The 21,390-nt window shown below is 45.1% G+C and overlaps 3 protein-coding genes across 13 annotated transcripts in view; 2 read left to right on the top strand and 1 right to left on the bottom strand.

The window, feature by feature from the left end:
- GPR146 (G protein-coupled receptor 146) overlaps positions 1-9,178 on the top strand; it is a 32,068-nt gene extending 22,890 nt beyond the window's left edge. For 2 of the 3 annotated variants that reach the window (XM_087942252.1, XM_026683395.2), the window contains one exon: positions 3,998-9,178. In XM_087942252.1, coding sequence (XP_087798378.1) covers positions 4,046-5,047 — 1,002 coding nt within the window. In that variant the 5' untranslated portion in view covers positions 3,998-4,045 and the 3' untranslated portion in view covers positions 5,048-9,178. Of the gene's footprint in view, positions 1-652; positions 1,018-3,997 lie in introns of those variants that run through there. The other variant, XM_026683394.2, reaches the window with a different exon arrangement.
- The window catches only part of CHLSN (cholesin), a 72,294-nt gene that overhangs the window by 34,218 nt on the left and 16,686 nt on the right, over positions 1-21,390 (bottom strand). The window lies entirely within an intron of this gene.
- Positions 12,745-20,573, top strand: LOC113422438 (uncharacterized). Its single transcript, XM_026683393.2, has 2 exons — positions 12,745-12,982; positions 18,363-20,573. Exon 2 carries the CDS (start codon positions 18,387-18,389, stop codon positions 19,410-19,412), a length of 1,026 nt encoding a protein of 341 aa, XP_026539178.2. The 5' UTR covers positions 12,745-12,982; positions 18,363-18,386; the 3' UTR covers positions 19,413-20,573.

Raw genomic sequence — 21,390 nt, 5'->3', positions numbered from 1 at the left:
TTTCTCAGAGCATTAAGGACCCCATGGCTGTCCCCCTCCCCCTCCCACTTCTCTTTCTCCTCCACTCCTCAGTCCCCCCCCTTTCTAGCACTGATGATGTTACCTACTTTGGCAATGAAACACCTGCAAGGAAACCACCAAGCTCAAGAGATGCACCAAGGACCCCTCATTTCAACCCTGAGTGACAGATATTCTCCTTTTATATCTTCCTGCCCCGGAACAACCACAGCCTAACTCAGCCCTGCTCTTCCAAAGGCTGCCAGTAACACAATCAGAGATGCTTAAATTCAGCTCTTTCAGACCCGATGATCGATCGCGTTGTCTTCCTCTAAGGAAAAAACACACACACACACACAGATTGCCTGGCGTCTCCTTCTCCTCTTTCCCAAAACCCCAGTCGTGAAAACTGAGCCTCAGGGAAGACTTTTGTGGGTGGTTTTTAAGACCCTCCCTGGAATCTTCCGATGGCAAACCAGGCTTTCTTTACGGGAATGCCAGAAACTAGGCTGGCGGGTTTCACACACACACACACACACACACACACACACACACCCCAAAAAAAGAGAAGGAGAGTGGGTGGGAGGGCCGCCAGCCACTGTAACCCAACACCCAGATGGATTATTCCAGGAATATCTGCCCTTCCTACCAATCGATGGGAAGCCTCCGAAGAGAGCAGTCTGGGCACCACTCCCCTTTCACATCACAGAGTTTCCTATTTCTTGAAACTGGCTGTAAACACAGCCTGGGAGGAGACACACAGCCTGTGCTGGGCCAACAGAAGCAGAAACTTTGTGAGTAATTTACTAGGAGGACAAACAAGTGCAGCTCACATGCGGAAAAAACACCCAGCTGGATCGCCCCGCCGGAGGAAAGTCTAGGACGGGTTCGTAAGGTCAAAGAGATCCAAATCAACAAGAACAACAACCATGGGAGACCCCCCCTCTCCTTCACCTGAAATGTTATTTATCAGCCATGTTTGACTCTGCAGTACAAAGGAACATGAGAACTGGACGGAAGGTAGGAACTGGGGAAGAGAGAGAGGTGGGGGTTGGATGGATGGACGGACGGACGGACGGATGGATGTTTGTGGAGGGGGAGCAGAGCAAACAACCCTGGCCAAACGTTGTCAAAGCAAACAGAAGAAGGAGAGTTTGCACCCAGGAGGAAGGATGGGGATGTGGGGTAGAAAGGCAGGATGTCTGGGTGATGGTTTTGGGTGGGTGGGTGGGTGGGTGAGGAGGAAGTAGGTTCCCAGCAGGGTCCCTCGACATCAAAGTATGGATTTACACCTTGTGGGATGGCTTGCTTGAAGGCAGGGGTGCCCAATCTTGACTGGTGGACTTCAACTCCCAGAATTCCCCAGCCAGACGTGAAATGGCATCTCTTCTTCAAAACCTCCAGTGATAAAGAGCACCCACAATTCCTGGAGACAAGCTCCTTCCCCTGAGTAACTGTTCTAACAGTCAGGAAAGTTCTCCTTAGAAATTAGCAATACAAGGAGAATCCAAGTTGCAATGACCCCAACAATGACTACTATCCCGTTTTCTCCCACCGTAATAGCCCCGCTCTGAAAGATGCTTTTTGTTAAAGCAGCATCTACAAGTATAGAATCATAGGAAGGGAACCTGGAGGTCTTCTAGCCCAACCCACCTTATACATCATCCTGGACAAACAGTTGTCCAATCCTTTCTTGAAAACTTCCAGCAATGGTGCTCCTAGACTACAACTCCCAGCATTCCCAGCCAGTGGGTCACCGGCCAGGTTGTGGATCAAAACATTGGAAGGATGTCTGGCTGGAAAAGATCAGGCCATAATCTAGGGGGGTTAGGAAGGTCCCAGATTTACAAATGAGTTATCTCCAGTTGGTTCAAAGGGAAGTCGAATCAAACAGAGAGGTCTGGTTAACCATCAGTTTGTTTTGGAAAAAGTCTGAAGTGCCTCTTTGAAACATCACGTTTTTATTTTAATGAGTTTAAAAAATACAAACGGAAGTGCATTTGCATCTGCGGGTCTAGATTTGGAAGAGATGCTATCTCAAAGTCATAATGTTAATCCTTCAGTTTAATAAAAAGAAATGACGGTAAGCGTGCCTTGACAATAAGTTAGGAGGAAAGCAATTATAAAAACATTAATTTTGGCACTCTTTGGGAGGGAAAAACATCTTAGGGGATGAAGGCCAATCCTTAGAAATTACTTGCCGTGTTTAATTCGGATAAAAACCCTGACATGTCAGAGAAGGGGCTAAAATGAAAGACAAACAAGGAGCTTTAGGTGGCAGGGACAGTGCAGGGTTGAGCCTAGCCCAGGTGTCGCAGCTACACACCAACGCAACCTCAGCTGAACTATTCTCGGAGATGCAGCTGAGAAACCTTCCAGTTTGTCTGAACTTCCAACCCTTGACTCCGTTTAGATCTATCAAGGTCATCATCAAGATTACAATTTCCACTGGGCTACAGGGAGGAAGGAAACAAGACAAGGTGGGATCAACCTACTGTCCAGACCAGGGCTCTCCAACCTTGGCCACTTATAAGGCTGGAGGACTTCAACTCCCAGAATTCCCCGCCAGGCTTAAAGTGGCCAAGGTTGGAGACCCCCGGTCCAGACCACCAGAGTGCAGGACAAGAAGCAACGGATGGAAACTCATCAAGGAGAGAAGCAACCTGGAACTAAGGAGTGGTGTAGGGTCTCCTGCTTGAGCAAGGGGTTGGACTAGAAGACCTCTGAGGTCCCTTCCAACTCCGGTATTCTGTATTCTGTACTTTAACCTGGTTCTTAAACGTATTTTTCATTTCGGGCGTTACCCTTTTATTACGACGACTGTATCTTTTCATGGGGCCCCCCCATCAATTAAGGGGGGGGCGGAATTTCTAAATAATGCGTATATGGAAGCCTCCTTGAACCACGAACTGATGCAATCAAAAATTTGGAAGAAGGAAGGAATAACTTCTTCTTTTGGGGTGTCTTCACAAGTGAGCCAAGGTCTTGTCTTCCACGTGAAAATGGCCAGACCGGTGTGTGCGTGTGTGTGTGTGTGTGTGTTTTGACTCATACGATGAAGCCAAATCTCCCCCCATATAGGGATGAATTGTAGGAAGGATTTGTAAACATGTGAAATAGTGTGGATGTTCTGGCAGATAAAATGCGTCTAAAAATAGAAAAAAACCGCAGGTCATCTCTGCAGAATACTGGAAAGCAGTTAAGAGCACAAGGACTTCTTGATTCAATCCTGCACTACTAATAACCGAAACACAGAAATGTTTTACGTGCCCATATTAACAAGCTGCCTTTAAGGTTTTACATACTATATTTCGGGGGGGACGGGGACGTGTGTCTTGGGAGGAAGGCTGCCTCGATTAGCAACCCAAATAATACTTCAGTTCAAGTTTTTACAGAGAGTTTTCAGAAAGGAGCACAACCTACTTTTTATTTTACTTTGCAAAGATGGATTAGACTAATACGGCCTTTGCAAGGGTTAGAAATAGAGTGAGAGACCAAAGTAACACAAAGTACCTAATGATTAAGCTGTATTAATAACTAACCCCTTAGAATCACAGGGTCTCTGCTGCTTTTTCTTTAAAGACATAGGCATGGAGTGTGAATCTAATGAAATCCATGGTCTTGAGGAGGGAGGTCTCCTAACTTGGCAACTTGTGGACTTCAGCTCCCAGAATTCCCCAGCCAGCAGCTCTAGGGGTTCTCCCAAAGGGGCTTTTTCAAAGAGGCAACTGGACTTTCTTGGTTTTTCCCTGAAGACGTTTCACTTCTCATCCAAGAAGCTTCTTCAGTTCTGGGAGTTGAAGTCTACAAGTCTTAAAAGTTGCCAGGTTTGGAGACCCCCGGTCTTGTGAATAATTCCACAACTGGTCTTTCTGTCACCCCATAATACAACTCAGACCGGGTCCAATTCGGCAGGGCGTGGTTCAGGGGGTGAAGGTGTTTTGATTTGGCCTCCTCAAAAGAAGCGTACTGACGTTCTTTGTTTTCTCTTCTCCCGTAGAAAAGCTGGTAACCAGCAGGAAGGACCCCTGGTCTCTGGAACGCCATTATGTGGAGCTGTGAAGCCCTCAATGGTTCCAAAAACACCGAGGACCAGAATCTGTGCCACGATTTCCATCTGGTCATTTCCATTTTCTCTTTGCTCTACCTCGTCATCTGTTTCCCCGTCGGCCTTTGTTATAACGGGCTCCTGGTCGTGGTCAACCTGTGCAACAAAGCTACGATGACCATGCCGGACGTCTACTTTGTCAACATGGCCATCGCTGGCCTCATCATCAACGCCATCGCTCCCATGTACCTGCTGGGACCCACCAGCACCAAGTGGGCCATCTGGAATTTCAACAACGAAGTCTACATCACCTTGCTGATTCTGTTCAACATCTCCTCCTTGGTGATCATGTACTCCATCGCCTTGCTCAGCCTGGACTACTACATCGAGCGGGCTCTGCCGAGGACTTACATGTCCAGCGTGTACAACACGAAGCACGTCTGCGGGTTCATTTGGGGAGGGGCCATGCTGACCAGCTTCTCCTCTCTCCTCTTCTACATCTGCAACCACGTCTCCACCAAAATCATCGAGTGCTCCAAGATGCAGAACAAGGAAGCCGCGGACGCCATTATGGTGTTCATCGGTTACATCGTGCCGGCCGTCGCTGTGCTCTACGCGCTTGTGCTGATCTTGCGAATACGCAAGGAGGCCACGCCGCTGGACCAAGACACTGGAAGGCTTGACCCCTCTGTGCAGCGGCTTCTGATCGCTGCCGTTTGCACCCAGTTCACCCTCTGGACACCCTACTACGGGACCCTGCTGGTCAGCATGCTGGCCGCCATGCAAGGCAAAGGGGTGGAGGAAGGCTCTGGCCGCGCCCTGCACTTCACGAAGGGCCTCTCCAAATTCCTGGCTTTCTCCAGCAGCGTCGTCCTGCCTTTGCTGTACCGGTATCTCAGCAAAAACTTCCCGGGGAAACTGCAAAGGCTGCTGAAAAAACTGCACTGCGGGAATCAGCCATGTTCGCACGAACGCACAGTGGTTCAGCAAATTGTCACGTAGGTATGGAGGAACGCTGGGGGGGGGGGCGCCGAGCTGAGACTGGAGGCTGCACAAACATCGGTGCCTCGCCATTCTAGGCCAACCTAGACTCTGTAGGGGAAACTGTTGGGAATCCTGTCTGGGGGTTAAAATCGTGGCTTGGTTCCACGAGTTTCGATGCACTGAGTCGGTTCTGCAGGATAAGCTTTGTTTTATCAATCTTGTGTGAAGAAGAAAAAAACCACAAAAACCCGCGGCAGGCTTTTTGACCGAACACCTAGCACTTTTTAATCTTGTAGAATTTAAAACAAAAAAGAGGTATTTTTATGTTTTCGTATAAAATAATATGAATTTTAAAATTTACAAAGCAGTTTTATGTCAAGGTCCGAGCGGCACCTTTTCAGTTAGGATAATATCCATTAATAATCACGCTGGTCAAATTGTGTAACAGCCTAGTTACGATACTAAAAAATTTTCCTAATCTAGGAAGCTACGATTTAAGCGAAATACTTCTAACTCAGAAGGTTTGAAGGTTTCTCTTCGAATGCAGCTGTGTTTCCCTCCATTTACAAACGAACAAAACAAATGGGTTTTCCCCGTTTTCTTTACTTTTCACTGTAAAAGCATTTCAATCAATCAAAAGGATGTAATTTTGCAGAAATCGTAGGATGTTGCTATGTCTAGTAAAATGAAGGACAGTTTAAGATGAAGTCAAGACTAAAGTGCCAACGAAAAATCCAGTTGCATTACAAAAGGGCACCTACTGAATCACTCACAAATATTCCTTAGGACACACAAGGTTCTTTTTGTGGCTGAATTAAAAGCATGTTCAAAGTATTATTACCCAAAGAATGTTTGCGAGATATTGACGGACCAAAGGGATGGAAGAGATAACACAATGGTTGTGAAGGCACAACTTAGAGGCGATTCACAGGGAACAAGAAGGATTTCTTATAATTCTGGCCCTTGTTTTTATGCTGCTTTGGATTCTAGTTCTCTCCCTACTCAATAGCGCCATGTCTCTTCTGTCCCTTTGGTTGGACCTAACCACAAGCTAGCACGAAGAAGTAGGCTAGGCTAGGCTACTAAAAGCCATATTATACCATGTTATCCCAGGCACACATATCTGCTCCACCCCACGATCACCAGAAAAGCTGTCCAAGAGGTTGGGGGATCCTCCAGAGGTCACCACGTCCTAGAATAAGAGCTGGCAAAAGGGGTGAGATGGCCTCCAACACAGGGCAACTGGCTGCCTCCTAGGCATAGCAGAACGAAAGAGTTGGAAGGGATCTTGGAGGTCTTCTAGTCCACCCCTCTGTTCAAGCAGGAGACCCTCTACCATTCCAGACGAAAGGCTGTCCAGTCTCTTCTTGAAAACCTCCAGTGATGGAGCAGCCACAACTTCTGGTGGCAAGTCGTTCCACTGGTTAATTGTTCTCACTGTCAGGGAGTTTTCTCCTTAGTTCTAGGTCATTCTTGCTTCGTTTCCCTCCGTTGCTTCTTGTCCTGCCCACAGGTGCTCTGGAGAATAAGACCCCCTCCTTCTTTGTGGCAGCCCCTCAAATATCGGAACATTTTGTCTATGTTCCTCGGCTGAAAGAGATTCTGAGAGTTGGAGTCCCAACTCCATGGAAGGTCACCCAGTTGGGGGGAAAGACTAAATGACACGGAGTGGTCAGGGATCAGGAATTCTGGATTTTTGGCAGGCTGGTCTGCTTCTACCCAGCTGCCATTCATGACCATTGTTATTTGCTCCAGCTGACGTTTTGGCTGGGACACAGTGCCAGGTTCTCAAAGAGGTAGTCAAACAGCTGAGTCTTCTGCAAGAGGCCTTGAGGGATGAATCAGGAGGTTATTGGAGTTAAGACACTAATTTAGCTCAGGGAGTTACCACAAAGTCTAATTTACCGGAGGGAGTTTCCAAGATTCTCCGCAGGTAAGGAAGAAAACAATAGACAGGTATGTTTGCCGGGCCGCAAGGAAACTTTTTGGAAGTTATTGCAGCAGTCAATAATTTGATCATGTTGCTCAGATGACCTCTAGGTCCAGCTCCTAACTTGGAAAACAATAACCTAGCTAAAGAGATTCCCACAACTCTAAGTTGGGACTGGGTGTTTGTCACGGACTTCACCTAGCAGGACTTTTAAAAAAAATAATAAGGAAAAGGTCTGTTGCATCCATTCTCACCTGTGTACTTTACTTTAACCACAAACATAAGAAAGTGCTATAAAGTCTCGTGCTATTTTATATGCATGTAATTGGGTAATATCTGGCAAATTAATTGTGGATGGCATTTATAAGTCCTAGAATCAGGGCCTGGCAACTCTTGAGAGCAGTGTATTTCAACTTTAGCATCTTTAAAGATGTGGGGACTTCAACTCCCAGAATTCCCCAGTCAGCCTAGTCCCCATTTCTTACTGGCCAAGGTGGACACCCACTCCTTCAGAGGGATTATATTTAACCGTTCTTCTTAAACTCTCACACCCAATTACCCCTTGCTCCAAGATCATATCATGAACCCACAAAAGATTCCCATCAAATGTTTAAGTACTCCCGGAAATACCCAAATGTCCTTCTTGGGGGTCACTGCCCCAGTTTAAGAACCACTGTTCTATCACAGAGCTGGAAAACCATTCTCCAAGATACTATACTATAACCATAAAAAGCAAAGGTAAAGTTTTCGGGTCTGACTCTAGATGCTGATCTCCGTTTCTTGGCCGAGGACACCAGCGTTGTCCGAAGACAATTTCCATGGTCACGTGGCCAGCATGGCTAGACGCTAAAGGCACACGGAACGCTGTTAACTTCCCACTGGAATGGTACCTATTCATCTACTCACACTAGCTTTCAAACTGCTAGGTGCACAGGGCGAGGAAGAGGTTGCACATTGGGTCTCGAACCCGGGCCATTGGCTTTCCAGCTGACAAGCTCAGCATCTATAACCACTAAGCCATCTTGCCCCTCTCTATAACTATACAACTATACTATAACTCCCATAAACCCAACAGACGCAGCCTTCATTAATTCATCTTGCCACTCAAAAGCCCCTTACTTCTCTGGGCCATCCTACTTTGTGCATCCTCTTATTTATTTGCAGACCGAAGAAAGCTAGTTTGTCTTTTCTCTTCCAACAGGCAATGTCTTTGGCTTATTTCAGGCTAGACTAAATTATTCAGATCTTGATTCTCTGCAGGATTTCTTACCAGCTATTAACATTGGATATAAATTCACTTTCTCTTTCTAAAGCTTAGCATTCCTAGGTGAAAAGACAATTCAATGTTTTGTAAAAAAAAACACACATACACACACCAAAAAAACCCAATCAACCCAGGAGCCAAACGCTCGTGCCTTATGTAATTCCATCTCCACATTACTAATATCCTGTATCTGAAGCCACTTCAGTTCAAAACATTTACATATGTCTTCCTAAATCTTACTCATTGCTAATATCTTAATAAGAGGCGTGCCTTTTCCCACTAAAGCTGAGTCAGTATTACAGGGAAGAGTTTTTCCCCCCCAGTATGAACCTAATGTCTTCGCTGATTTCTGGACAATGTTCCACAAAACCACTAATGTTTATTCTTAGATCTCAAACGCTATCACTTTCAAAGAACTGCATTCACTTTTCGTAAACTCTGAATTAGGAGGTATTTTCCAGACCAGAATTTGAGTGCGTTCCAAAAAACCTAACAAGTAAGTATTTTTAAAACAACCAGTAAGAGACATTAATATAAGGCAAATGTGATCGAAGGATGGAGTTAGAAAATTTGAGGGGATAAGATTTGGAAATCTGTTCTCGTATGAACCTTTAGCATGCATTTCTGCTTAAGCCTCTAAAAGATTCCAGCTATTTTTGTAAATAAAAGTATTTGCCACTACTCGCTGAACAGTCTACTGATGTAAAAAAAAAAAAAAAGAACTTTTAAAAGAATTTATTAAGTTATTTCCTCAGATTTTATTGCAGTTGAAGAATAAACTAGCTCAATGAAAAGTACTATATCTGGTCATACATAACAGAAGTTCAGCACAGGAGGAGTGCTGATATTAACAGTATTATTTCAGAATAGTATTTTTTTTAAACGATTTATGATTTGTAGGTCTCCTTTTAATCAGGGAGGCAGTTATGTCAAACCAATAAACGGATCAATGGTTCACTTCGGAGTCTTTGTCATTATTCCTATCAACTTAACTACTGTATTTCAATTGTTGCTCGGTCTTCTTGGATTTAAATACTGGTAGTCCTTGATTCATGTTGCTTGGTCTTCTTGGATTTAAATCCTTGATTCATGGCCCCAACTGAGTCCAAGCGAGAAAGTTGTGAAGTGAGTTTTGCCCTGTTTTGCGACCTGTCTTGCCACCGTTGTTAAGTGAGTCACTGCAGCTATTAAGTTGGTAACACGGTTGTTAAGTGAACCGGGCTTCCCCATTGACTAGGCTTGTCAAAAGGTCGCAAAAGAGGACACTGCAACTGTCATAAATATGAGTCAATTGCCAAAGGTCTGGATTTTGATCCCATGACCGCAGGGGTGCTTGCGATGGTCATAAGAGTGAAGAACGATCGTAAGTAGCTTTCCCGCCCACACTGTTGTAACTTTGAACGGTCACTAAACGAACTGTTGTAAGTCCAGGACCACCTATCCTGATCAGAGGCAGGATTTGGGTGTCCTCATCATGAGGCGGCAGCTTGGGTTGCAAGAAAGAATGACCCAAAGGTCCTTTTTCAAGAGGTGATGGGATTTTCTTGTTGTTGTTGTTGTTTTTTCCTTGAAGAGGTTTCACTTCTCATCCAAGAAGCTTCTTCCGTTCAGAAACGGTGAGGAATTCAGGGTTCTTCCACTAGAACGGAAGAAGCTTCTTGGAGGAGAAGCGAAATCCCTTCAAGGAAAAAAAAACCAAGAAAATCCTGTTGCCTTTTGGGGAGGAAAAAAAACCCACCTTTGGGACAACCCTGACTTGAATGACTGGGATTCTCCATAGACCAGACCGGATGACTGGAAGGGGGAATTCTCCCCATCAGGCAGATTGAAGCCCACGGGCACCTGGCCAAGTAGGTGTCGCCCAGGTGCGCTTGTGTCAGACAGCCGGACCTCCTCCCGGGAGGTTTTGCTGCATTCCTCTCTAGCAGAACAAAAACCCAGGGCAGGGCCAGATCTAATGGCAGTCTGCTCCTGGCATGGGGGAGGGGGGGCGAAAGGTGACGATAAGGATGGTATACTAAACACTCAAAGGAGTTCGAAAAGGAATTGCAGCCGGGAAAGGTTAGCCCTGATAAGCAACGTAGCCTAGGGTTCATTTGTCCATACAACGGTCAGCCATGGAAGCCATATGACTTGGATCCTGATAGATGCCACCAACCTCTGGGCTTCCAGCTGGAAATTGGGTCTCTGTATTGCAGGATTTGCATGTGGAATAGCATTCATGGAGCATAAACATCCTGAGTCCCAGACTGAAAAAAAAAAAAAACTCCCTGTTATGCATTCAATTCCTGGAAGAGCACCTGCAAAAGCGCATATTCTCTCTCTCTCTCTCTCTCTCTCACACACACACACACACACACACACACACACGGAGGAGGGAGGGAGGGAGGGAGGAGGAGGGAGGAGGGAGGGAGCACAATAGCATCCTGTCAGAATTCAATTTCCGGGAAGCTTTCCCCTGAGTCACTTCGCGTCACGAGCCAAAACATCAAGCCAAGGTTGATATCTGGGTCATTTTTAATCAACTGGAGCCTGACGAAACCACAATTCCTGATTCTACCTAGGTGTGCAATGAGACAAACTGTATTTATTTATTTTAAAAAATTAAAAAAAAATCCTTCTATTTGGCTCCCAAAGGAGAAAAGAAAAGAAGAGACCCAGAGGCTTGATCACCATAATCAAAAACAATGTTAGCTGGGGATGATGGGATCTGTCATTCAGAACTCCAGGGCACTTGGTAGAAGATTTTGCCCTCTGGCCAGGGCCAGCTAGGAAACTCATGCAGGGAGAGCTAAGTTGCAAACCGTGTTTATTACGCCTTTCCAGGAAAACTGACTTTTTTTTTTTTCCTTCCAATTTTTGACCAACCTTTTCAGAGTTCAGGCTTTAGTTCGTTCTCCCAAAGCGCCCCCTTGTGGTTAACGGGAGAATGCCACGCCAGGCCACTCCGCTGCCTTTATTCTACCATTGTCCCCAAAGTTAAGCGGCATTTGCTGAGCTGGCTAGCTTAGCTCAGGGTGGCTCAGACAAGCAGAAAAGCTCATTTGCTGAGCAAGGCACTTTTTATGGGAGAGAGCACAGAGGAGGGAAAGCAGGGCATAAGGGAGACTTTTTACTAAAGAAAAAGGCTCCACGGGTAAACCTGAAGAAGTTACAAGCCCTCTTAAGGTTGCACCGAGATCCGAAGTCGTGCGCCACACCGAGGCACATGCAGATTTTAGCCAATTTCCCTTGCGTGTCCATGCAAACTAGTTCTACCCTCCATGCAGAAAAAAAGGAAAGCAGAGACAGGGAATAGAGAATTGCAAAAAAAAGGTCCATAAACCACTTTTTTTTTTTTGAGGGACGTGGTGGCTAAGACGCTGAGCTTGTCGATCAGAAAGGTCGGCAGTTCAGTGGTTCGAGTCCCTAGCACCACATAACGGAGTGAGCTCCCGTTACTTGTCCCAGCTTCTGCCAACCTAGCAGTTCGAAAGCATGTAAAAAAAAATGCAAGTCGAAAAATAGGGACCACATTGGTAGGAAGATAACAGCGTCCCTCCATGCGCCTTCGGAGTTTAGTCATGCCGGCCACATGACCACAGAGACGTCTTCAGACAGCACTGGCTCTTTGGCTTGGTAACGGAGATGAGCACCAGCAACCCCTAGATCCGGAAACGACTAGCAGGTATGTGCAAGGGGAACCTTTTACCTTTACCTTTTTGAATGCCCTCAGGAGTCTCCGAAGCAGGAGAAGAAGATCAGGGTTTGTTAGACAAGCACCCAAGAGGTCAAAGGCAGTGGCGTTGCCAGAGTTTAGTTCGTAGGCTAGGCAACTATGATAGAACATAGTTTATTAGGGTTGGAAGGGGCCTTGGAGGTCTTCTAGTCCAACTCTCAGGTCAAACGGGAGATCCTATTATACCATTTCAGACAAATAGCTGCCCAGTCTCCTCTTAAAAACCTCCAGTGTTGGGACATTCACAGATTCTGGAGGGAAGTTATTCCACGGATTAATTGTTCTTTCAGGAAATTCCTCCTTAGTTCTAGGTTGCTTCTCTCCTTGATAATGCTCCATCCCTTACTTCTTGTCCTGCCTTCAGGGGCTTTGGAGAGTAAGTTGTCCCCCTCTTCTCTGTGACAGCCCTCAAATGTTGGAAGAGTTTCATCAGAAAGTGGCAAGAGAGAGACAGGATTTAGAAAAGGACAGCAAGTGACAATGATATTGGAAAACTTGAAAAGTAAGGTAAATGTGATGAGGAAGGGGCTTGTTTTAATCAAAGCTAGGTCCTCCATACCCCTTGGCCAACCAAAGACAAGGAATTTCATTCCTTCTTTAGTTAGCTCTTCAATACAAGCCACGGCTGCATTTCAAACATTGGAAAGTAGAGAATATACAGTACATAAAGGGTTTTTTGTCCTACACAGAAGCCACTGGATGGCCTCAGACGCCCATAAATATATAGCTAAACACTACTTTTTCTGTTTTGGAGCACCAAAATATCCCTCGGCTTAAGTCAACTTTAAGGTCACGTGGTCGAACTCTTTTCGCCAGCTATGGAAGCAACGTGTATGGTTTGAATTATGGGAAGCCAGCTCCTGTTTCTTAAAAGAACTGTAGGTTTTCTGTAAGTCTTATAGCTGGGTAATTGGAAACGTCACCAGCTACAGGAAGCAGCCCAGTGGAAATTATTTGCCGTTCGAACAGCCGTTACATCTTTCAATCTCACCAGAAAGGAAGTGTCGGCCTCTCGCATCTTCCGAGCTTTTTCCTTCGTGGGTAAGTTTGTCGACTTTGTTTCAGATCAAATCAAATCAAATCTTAATTACGGTCCTGTATTTATCCATTTGTCATAAAAGCCCCAAAGTATCGTGCAAGAAAACCGCTTGATATCTAGATCCTTCTCCTTTTGCAATATGTTCAAAACAGAATTGCAATCTATGTCTGTTAGAATAATTTTGTGAAGCTTAAAGAAAGTTAGGTAGTTCCTGAGGGGTGAAGAAGCCACAGAGAAAGACAAATAAAACTTTTTATTAAAGGGAAATGTTGATGTTTGGGGCACAAAGCAGGAATCACACCCAGCCCAGGGTCTCAAATGCAGCATTGTTGACATTCTTTTGTTATCCATTTCTAAATTAGTTTCTGTAAAAATAACCTTTCCTAAATTAAATTATTAGTGTAATAATTTCTGGGAAGGTTTTTTTTTTTTTGCCTCTGTGACTCCTGGCCCTAAATTCCCCTAGGAAAGATTAATCCAGGATCTACTACAGGGGTGTCCAAATTGTGGACTTCAACTCCCAGCATTCCCCAACCAGCATGGGAAATTCTGGGAATGGAAATCCACGAGTCTTAAAGTTTCCAAGATTGGACACCCCTGATCTACTATTAAGAATAATTACGTGCAAAGCTGTTGGGGTGAACGCAACTTTTATTTCCTGTAGCAAAAGAGGGGCAGGAAAAAGAACCAATTAAAAAGAAAAAAAATAGCTTTGGTTTTCTCAAATGATTGTCCCGAAGGCAAGTCATGTGATTAGCAAGTCATCCGTTCTAAAACTAGGTCTTCTGATCTCAGCACTGGGATAAACACCAATAAATCATTTCAGCCTTTTGGAGAGATTTGCAAGGCAGTATTTGGCGTCACAGAGAACAGTCTGACTAGCGGAAAAACAGAATAAGAGTGTTGGAAGGGGCCTTGGAGGTCTCCTAATCCATCCCCCTTGCTTTCAGACAAATGGTAGTCCAATCTTTTCTTGAAAACCTCCAGTGATGGAGCACCCAGAATTTCTGGAGGGAAGCTGTTTTACTGGTTAATTGTCCTCACTGTCAGGAAATGTCTCCTTAGTTCTAAGTTGCTTCTCTCCTTGATTAGTTTCCCTCTGTTGCTTCTTGTCCTGCCTTCTGATGCTCTGGATAATAGCTTGACTCCCTCTTCTTTGGGGCAGCCCCTGAGATATTTGAACAATGCTATCAAGGCTGCTCTCCTGTCCCCCCTGGTCCTTCTCTTCCCTAGACTAGCCAGGCCCAGTTCCTGCAACCGTTCATCGTATGTTTTAGCCTCCAGTCCCCTCATCATCCTGGTTGCTCTTCTCTGCCCTCTTTCCAAAGTCTCAGCCTCTTTTTTTATAATGGGGGTGACCAAAGCAAGATGCAGTATTCTATCGACAGGAAGAAAATGACAGAAAACGGAGAAGGGCCCTTTCCAGGATGGAGAAGGAAGGAAAAAGAACATGAGTTGCAAAAGAAAAAGATTAGGAAGACACTGAGAAAGGAAGCTTTTTTTTTTTAAAAGGTACTTATTGTCTTAAAAAAAAAAAAAAAGGAGAAAAACTTTTCAAGATTTGAAAGCGAACATTATGAGACCAGATCTGCCAAAAACAGGATTAAAAGTTGTTTCTACTTAATTGCACAATGAAGCAGGAGGCCTTGGATGATGAATTACAAAACACTTGTGTGCCTGTCATCTCCATTCTAATTTTCTTAGGATTTTATTTATTAAATTTTTATTTATTAAATGTGTTCTCTACTAAGTGACTCCTGGCTGGCTGGACAATTTGGGAGTTGAAGTGCACAAGTCTTAAAGTTGCCAAGGTTGGTAGTCCCTGCCATAGGATGCATTCAAATTCATAATTCGTCCCTAATCAGTAATCCTCAATTAAGAAATCCTTTCCCCCCACCACCACCACATTCCTATCCTTTAATTAGCCTCCTGCACCCACAGCCTCTACTGAACGGTCTCCTTTTCCAAGCCAGCAGTCTGGTGATGCCTCAAGAAGACACAGAGAACCACAGAGGAATGCAAGGCGCCCAAGGGAGGGCGGAGAAGCGGAAAATTTTCTCCAGCCTTATACTTTTCTTTTGCAGCCAGTATTTCCAAGCAAAAAAAATAAAAATAAATAAAAATGCATGGCTTCCAGAGTGAGTATGAAATGCGAATTCTAAGGTAGTGAATCCATCAAAAGTGAACCGTTTCTCACTTTGAGAATAATTGGATTTCCAATATGAATTATTTTAAAGGTAACTCGTTTGGATTAGAAGGCCTCCAAGTTCCCTCCCAGCTCCGTTATTCTGTATTCTAAGTATACGTAGTGAAGCAAATATTTATGTTAGGGTAACCAAGATGCTTCTTTGGGCCAGTAACATTCTGTACGTCCTTCATTTGCAGCACCAACGATGCCAGTGGGACTGCTAATTCTGGGCTCATTCAACAAGCGCCTTAGAAATCCGAGAAAAACTGAGACGTTTAACCCCAAAGTGCTTTTTCGAGAGGCAACTGGACGTCCTTGCTTTTCTTTGAAGAAGTTTCGCTTCTCGTCCAAGAAGCTTCTTCAAGGAAAACCAACAAGCCCAGGTCTGCCTCTTGAAAAAGCACCTTTGGGAAAACCATGACCTGGGTGGCTGGGAATCTCCACAGACATTAGATAAGGTGGATTCAGACTTACGACCCCACGATCGGCTTAATGACCTTGGTGACTCGTTTAGCAACTGTCCTAAAAACGGTGGTAAAATCGAGTCCGTTCCTTTGGTGACACCCTTGCAATGACTTACCACCAAAATTCTGGGCTCAACTGCGGTCATAAGACGAGGATTGGCTGCAATGCATGACATGGAACAAACTTCAAAAGAATTTTTTTTACTACCGGTTCCTGCTTGAGATTTGGAGACCGACGCAAAAGCTGCTCTTTATGCATCAGAACAAAATCAAAAGTGCAAAGCAGAGAAAAACCAGCCTGTTCCTCAAAGAACAGAGGTTCTCCTTTGAGGTTTCTAATTTAATGTTGCAATTGTCTTGGGTTGGGGTTTTTGGGAAGATGCTCGGAGCCTTATCAGATGAACCAGCTGTGTGCAGCAGCAGCAGCCAAAAAAGCCAACGCAATCCTATTCTGCATTTAACAGAGGGATACAATCAAGATCAAGGGGCGTACTAATACCACCCTGTAAAGCCTTAGGAAGGCCACACCTAGACTACCGTGTCCAGTTTTGGTCACCACACTATAAAAAAGATGCTGAGACTCTAGGAAGAGTGCAGAGGAGAGCAACCAGGATGATTAGGGGGCTGGAGGCTAAAATACACGAAGAACGAAGAACGGTTACAAGAACTGGGCCTGGCTAGCTAGTCTAGGGAAGAGAAGGACCAGGGGAAACATGATAGCATCTTCCAATACTTGAGGGGCTGTCCCAGGGAGAGGAGGGGGTCATCTCTAAGGCCAGACAAGGAATAATGGATAGAAACTGAGCAAGGAGAGATTCAACCTGGAACACCAATGGAACAGAAGTTGCCTTTGGAAGTTGTGGGAGCTTCGTCCCTGGAAGCTTTCAAGAAGAGACCAGACAGCCATCTGTCAGAAATGGTGTAGGGCTTCTTGCTTGGGCAGGGGGTTGGACTAGATGACCTGCAAGGTCCCTTCCAACTCTGCTAATCTGTATCAGATAGAACAGCCTGTGTATTGCAGCACGCCAACAGCGGACGTGACCTCTCCCTGGGCAGATTTTCAAAATAGTTTTTTTTAAAAAAAAAATAATGCTGGCAGGAAGCTTCAGCAGTCAGAACTGACGAGTAAAATATGTTCTTGAGTACTCAGGAAAGCGCCACATGGCACTCAATGCAAAATGCTCGTTCTTATCGCAGCGCAAGGCATATTTGTCTAACAAACAAAAAAGGAAACAAACAAACAAACCACAACTAACATTGCTAACCCATTTTTTTCTAATGAAGGAGAAGAATGATCACCTTTTGCATAACGGCCACTTTGCCACTTTGAGGGGGGGCTTATATAATGAGACATATTACATATATATATTTGCTGCAGGAGGAGAAAAAAATGTGATTCGATCCTTTCCGTGTTTTTATTTGCTTAAAAGGAAATGCAATGCTTTTTCGGGGCAACGGAATCAGGAGGGGAGCATATGGTTGAGCCATTATACTTATTTATTTATTTTTTGCCTAAAGAAACCTAAGAAACTAATCCCATAATTTTAAATTTATAACTGCTACCCCCCCCCTTTCGCCTTACCTAAAGCAACTAACTAAAAAAAACCTTAAAAAAAAATATTACTGTGGGAATTTAATCAAATGGCCTATCGTCTATTTCTTGATCATTGTTCTGAAATGGCTCAGCGAACTTTCACAGATTTTAGGCCTAAGATAAATGCATTAAAGATCACCAGGAAAGCTATAATTACCTTGGGGGGGGCTAGGGGAAAGAACAAAGTCCCCATCCCCTAAGTAAGCTCTATGATGGCAGGCCAAAGGTGCTAGCTCTAAAGAGAATAGATGGGGAGGCCATCAGAGGTGATTGGCCATTCCCCCCAACCTAAAATTCCTCGTTATTGTAAACATTGTATCCCACCTCCATTCTTGCACATTGGGATGTGAAGTTCACACCAAGTAGCACGCTCGAGCCCACCATGGACCAACTTTTTTGCCGAACAGATTTGATTTTACATGGCCTAAGTGAATCCCTGGAGTAATCATATGTAAGTTAACGGCCTGACTTTCTTGGTCAGGTCCAAGGTACCGGACCTTGGGATCATAAATTTGAGTGGTTGTTACTACTGGTTCTGCTGGGCGTTGCCGGTCAAAAAAGTGAAGAAGGGCAAGTAGGTTTTTTTCAGTTTGCGTGACTTCGAACGGTCACTAAATGAAGTGTTGTAAGTCAAGGACTACCTGTCGGAGGGTCCCAGAAACAGAGAGGAGACGAAAAGGATGAATAAATTTCACTCTTCCAGAGTTGCTGATGAGACTCTGTTTAATTTCAATGTGAAACCCTTTGCATCCCTTTCGAATCTGGAAATACAATTTATACAAATCGCCTGCAGCAAGAAGAAGGCTGAGACAGCACTTCTCAACTTTTAAGACAGGTGGACTTCAACTCCCAGAATTCCCCAGCCAGCGTCAGTGCTGGCTGGGGAATTCTGGGAGTTGAAGTCCACCTGTCTTAAAGTTAACCAGGCGAAGAAATATTGGCATATATAGCCTATACATTTCTAAATAAACTTTCCCTTTCGGATCTGGGCGCTGAGCTCTACTGCCTTCATCTGGGCCTTCTTTGGAAATATTGGGCATTTTTCACTTATCAAAGTAGAGAGCTTTGCGTGAAACATCCCCGGTTTATTGTGACTTAACCTCCTTTAAAGATCATCTCCTTCTCTTCCCTCTCAGCTCCCGCGGAGGATCCCCTGAAAAATGCTCCCGCATAACATGACCTGGATGAAGTACCCGAGCCTGAGCAAAGATTCCTCCACCGACTTCGAAGAGATTATATATGCACAACAAGTCATCTCAAGGTTCATGCACGCCTACATCGGTTTCTTTGTGCCGCCGGGTTTGTTAGCCGGCATGGTTATCCTGGCCGTTTGCATCCAGAATTATCGAAGTCATGTCCTGGACAAATTAGACGTCTTGTTTTTCTCCCAGACGGTCAGCAACCTCTTTGTCGTCCTCCTCTCGCTCACCCTTGCCGTGCGGCCGGCTTACCTCCAAATGTCTTACCTCGGGTGTGGATCGCTCTCGTTCTTCTTCAACCTGGGCTACTTCGCGTCTCAGTTCCTCCTCCTCTTAATCATTCTGAGCCTTTTCCTCAGCAGGCGCCCGGCCCAAAACGCTCTGATCAGCAAGGCGCACCAAAGCCCAGGGGTGTGTGTTGCTTTCATCCTGATGTGCAGCTTCTGTGCCGCCTTGATGCTGAGCGCGCTGCTGGGCGTCGAGCATTACCAGGAAGAAACGGACTGCCAGCTGGACCCTTTGTTTGCCTGGCCTGAATACGAGATCGTTAAATTCGCCTTGGGGTTCTGCGCTCCGACGTTAGCCGAGCTCCTGCTCTCTATTCTAGCATTTGTGAAAAAGACGCCGGTGGGTCGATACGCCTCCGGGAAAAACAGCCAGCCCCTTTGGGCTGTTTGGGCCATGGCGGCGAGCATGTTGGCATGCCGTCTGTTTTACAACGTCCTGATCCTATCCAGGGCCACCTTGAAGATCAAGGGAGTGGCGGGGACTGTTCAGAATGAGCTGATCATGAATATCGCGGAGGTGGTTTTGTTCTGCGAAAGCTGCGCAAGTTTGGCGCTTCTCCTCTTCCTGCACCCCTCCTACAGGACGGCCCTGTTGAATGCACTTAAACATCTCACAAGGGGTTGTGGGAGGGGGAGACAGGATGCCAACAGGGCCGGTGGAATTCAAGGCAATGAAACTGGGCTTTCCGAAATGCGCTGACAAGATGGCCATGACATCAAAAGCCGGCCGCTTGGCAATTGGTTCATGTTTGTGACAGCTGCCGTATATTGGGGTCAAAGGATCCCCTTTTGCAACCTTGGGGCCAGCCAAGTCCCTGGGGGAAGCCAGATTCACTTAACAACCGTGTTACTAGCTTAATGACAAGTCTGCTTAACGGCTGTGGCAAGAAAAGATCGTAAAACGGGACAAAGCTCTCTTTAACAAACGTCTCTCACTCAGCCACATGAATCCTGGGCTCGATTGCCATTCGTAAGTCGAGGACTGCCTGGAAATACGTCCAAGCCAGCCTATGAAAGCATCCAGCTTTTGAGATCCGAACCGGCAGAAAATCTGGCAACCTTCTGAAAGGTTTTGCAGCTTTGATGAGCTTAGGAGTAAAGAGCAATTGGGAAAGAAAGAGCTAAAACTTAACCACACATCACAAAAGGATGCCGGCGATGGCCGGCACAAGACAGAGAGCTTGACAACCAGAGAATGTGGATTGCGCTGTCAACAGCAAAGGAAGAATCTTGTTTGCAAAGCGACAAGGGGAAGGAAACAGGTTGCCTTAGCAAAGAATTAGCAGGGCTCGGGCTTGGAAATTCCCTTCTCGGGGATGAGAAGAGGCTTAGGGGGGATTTGCTAAATTCTGGCCGTAGTAAGGCCACACCTAGAGTACTGTATCCAGTTTTGGTCACCACACCTACAAGGTCTCTTCCAACCCTGCTTATCTGTTATCTGTTAAGGCTCGACGGATAGGACGAGGATGAAGGCCGTGCTAAAATGAGCTACCGAAAAAGGATGAGGGACGGCGAAAGAGCCTGGGCCCTCTTGATGGAGCTTCGGATCTTTTAAAATATGGGTGGGAAACAGAGATGACACCAGGATTTATGGCTAGCAAAACCCAAAGAGGATAAGGGCAATAAAGTCCTTTCATTGACTAAAGCAGGAAGGCTTCCAAACTGGACCTTAAAAACCTTAAAAACTTGTGGACCCAGATGGTTGGGAGCAACATGCTGACTCTGTAAACTGCTTAGAGAAGGTTGTGAAGCGGCATATAAATCTAAGTGCTATTGCTATTGTGGATTGCAACTCCCAAAATTTCCCAGCCAGCATATATGCAGCTCACAATTTAGCCACAGAATAAAGGGATCAAAACAATTCTTTATTATTATTATTATTGCAAATAATGCCTGTCTTCTCTGTTTTTTTCTCTCTTGCTTCACTACGTACCCTTAAAAAACAGACCAGTAAATATTACAGAACTGGTTGCCACAGCTTAGTGTTGATCTGTGTACTACTAGAAAACACACACACACACATATATACACAGACAAACTGTTCTCTCTCCCCCCCCCTCGCCATGAAAACATAAAATAACATTTGAATTTTTGCTGCAAAAAAGAGAGGAAGAAAGTTAGAATGAATCCTTTCCATTCCTAGCCTGACTGATGTTGGCTTTTCCACCAATTCTTTCCGCAGCCCCATCAAACAGTGTGGTCCGAATAAATGCAAAAAGCTGCCCGATCTCCACACCTGGGACAATTTCAGGTCTGTGATGTAATAAGTGTGCAGGCCAGGAGGGGGCCTGGAATGGTAAAAGCCCATCAGAAAAATATTATCTGTTCAATTAGCAAAATCGGTTATTCAGGCGACGAACAAGGGCACATAGGATGAAGATATGTTGGGGAGGTTGGTGGTTCCCTGGTTAGAATTTCTGAGATACGTAAAACAAAGATTAAAAAAAAAAAGTTAACGTGGCAGGAATCAATACCTTTTGCTACCCTGAGATCCCATTTAGAATTAAGCTTCTGCTTTGCTCTTCATTGCACAACAGATTGCAAACAATGGGCTTCTGTGCATGCCAATACGACATGATTTTTCGCAGCGGTCACACACATACACACACACCAAATCATTTTTCTAGCAAGCACAAACAGGATGTTAGAAACTTCTTGGTGTCTAATATTTGTTCCCT

This window comes from Notechis scutatus, chromosome 12 (genome assembly GCF_049901735.1).
Source record: "Notechis scutatus isolate UNSWTSFEM ecotype Mainland chromosome 12, rNotScu1.2, whole genome shotgun sequence".
In the NCBI taxonomy this organism is placed as follows: Eukaryota; Metazoa; Chordata; class Lepidosauria; order Squamata; family Elapidae; genus Notechis; species Notechis scutatus.
The sequence above is the reverse complement of the archived record's forward strand: the minus strand, read 5'-3'. Positions and strand labels throughout refer to the sequence as shown.